This window comes from Melitaea cinxia, chromosome 9 (genome assembly GCF_905220565.1).
Source record: "Melitaea cinxia chromosome 9, ilMelCinx1.1, whole genome shotgun sequence".
NCBI classification, from domain to species: Eukaryota; Metazoa; Arthropoda; class Insecta; order Lepidoptera; family Nymphalidae; genus Melitaea; species Melitaea cinxia.
The window spans coordinates 11,379,551-11,381,898 of record NC_059402.1 but is presented as its reverse complement, the minus strand read 5'-3'; the positions used below and the strand labels follow the sequence as shown (position 1 = coordinate 11,381,898).

The following is a 2,348-nucleotide window of genomic DNA, read 5'->3' as shown; positions in this document are numbered from 1 at the left end:
GAATTAATGTGGTACTATCCATTCGTAATATTAATTTTATTTAAGTATGTTTAGTTAATATATTGTTTTCTAATGTTTACGCGAATTTTACTCATTTAATAAAACACTTTTTTCGGATTTTATCGCGGTTTATTGTTAACTTTTGATTCCCGACGTTTCGGATACTTTACAGCAACCATGGTCACGGGAGGACTGAGGTGTCAGACGTCCCAACGTTACAAAGTTATTCGAAACTACCCGACATACATCAATATCTTATATAGTCCTATCTACGCAGAATGTGCTAATTGAGTCTTTAATCTGTGGTGAATTATGCTTGGTTTTTGATTTAATTATATTAATAATGGGGTCCCAAGCAGGTGGTAATTGCCAGCCATCTTCTCTATTGAAATTTGGATGTTTTTTAATTTCAATAGCCTCACGGATCATCCTTGGTTGGAATCGGTGTTCTTTTGCGAGGATCTGTGGTTTATCGAATCTAATATAATGGCTAGCTGTGTCTAGACTGTGTTCACAGATTGCAGACTTAGTATAGCGACGATGTTTTAAGTCAGCTATATGTTCCTTAACGCGAGTTTTAATCGATCGTTTTGTTTGTCCTATATAAGAGAGACCACAGTCACAATCAAGCTTGTATACTCCTGCATCTTGTAAGGGTATATGACACTTGACAGATGGTAAAAATTGACTTATCGTTTTTGGCGGCTTGAAAAAAGTTTTTATAGAAGCTCGCTTTAAGATGAAGCCAATCTTGTCAGTGACCCCTTTCATAAAAGGTAGCACAGCAGGTACTCGTTCGACGGTGGCTGGTTTCACACGTTCACTGCGATGAGGACGCGGTACCCGAAGCTTGTTGTCTCGCAGTACTTGCTTGACATGTTGATGTTCGGTCTCCAGGTGTCGCTCATCGCAGATCCCTCGTGCTCTCTGAAACAAAGATTTACCCACGGTAGCTAACTGTGTAGGATGATGGTGTGATTCGCCGTTTAAGTACCTATCCGTATGGGTATGCTTTCTATACACTGTATGGCTTAAGGTATTGTTGGGATTACGGATGACTAATACATCTAAGAAAGCTAAAGATTTATTTGCCTCCAACTCCATTGTGAATTGAATTTTGGAATTTATGGAGTTAAGATGTTGTAAGAATATGGATACTTTATCAGATGGTAATATTGTAAAAGTATCATCTACATACCGTTTGTAGAACCTGGGTGTTATGGGCGAGGTACGCAGAGCAGTTTCCTCGAAGTCCTCCATAAATATGTCGGCAACAACGGGGGATACTGGTGAACCCATCGCTACGCCATCTACTTGCTTGTAGAACTGATTATTCCACAACATGTAGCCAGATGTAAGGCAATGCTTGAGAAGGTCAGCATATTCTATCGGCATGTCATTTTCCTTCAGCTTTCTTGACACAATACTAGATGATTGAAGATTGCATTAGTAAGTAGTTATCAAGATCCCTTTGGAGTAGCTCACAGTCAGACCATGTATTGATTTTTTTAAAAATTTTCATGTCATCCGCGTACATTAAAAAATGAGATTGATCGAATATTTCGGCCACGTCATTAATAAATAAATTAAAAAGTAACGGAGCGAGATGTGAGCCTTGTGGTAAGCCCGAAGTAACCGGGAGAAATTTATTTAAAAAAACAAGTAGGCTTTAGACTACACGACTGAAGTAGGTAAAACTTCTATGTTCACTAACTTTATCTCCCTCTCTACTTCCGTCCAAATCGCCCAATCACACTTTTCGTAACACTCTCGTCATGAATTCATCAGCTTACCCCCCTAGTCAAGCATGCGTAAAGATGTTTTACTTAAAAAATTTACACCAACAATTTTTACAGAGGAAGCTCATATCAAAATGTGCACGAGCTGAATATTACCGTAGTAAAATTTAAAAACTTCACCAAAATCCTCCAGGTATAAAAAATCTTGATTATTTTACATATAAGTGTGCTTTTATGGAGTGAAAAAGTAATTAAATATAACAGCTAAAACTTTAACAGAAAGCCGCTCGATTATTATGCAAATTGGTTGTATTAGCCGGAATTCAATTTCTGAAAATTATAAGTTACTGCTATTTAATAGTTGCCGCCGTATTAGTAATTATATGAGGTATTGTATTAATTTTTTATGGTTCGATTCGACGTAACTCGGGTAGTAAATGGGTTGTAATTTCTTTTATTACTATCATTATTAATATTATATTTAATTATTTGATTTTACCAAAATTGTTTTGACGTGTTCCTTTATAATGATGTAATTGGCAAGATTTTGAGGCAATATTGCTTTAAAAGATAAAATCATTTATACATAAATCAAAAAGTCTATATTGA

At 36.2% G+C, this 2,348-nt stretch overlaps 1 protein-coding gene across 1 annotated transcript; it reads right to left on the bottom strand.

Annotated features, from left to right (window-relative positions):
- Nucleotides 1–279: 279 nt before the first annotated feature.
- Nucleotides 280–1,407, bottom strand: LOC123656774 (the record flags this gene model as incomplete). The annotated part of the gene is made up of 1 exon (XM_045592433.1): nt 280–1,407. A coding segment is annotated over exon 1 (1,116 nt), but the record flags the coding sequence as incomplete, so codon positions are not given.
- Between the last annotated feature and the right edge of the window lie 941 nt (nt 1,408–2,348).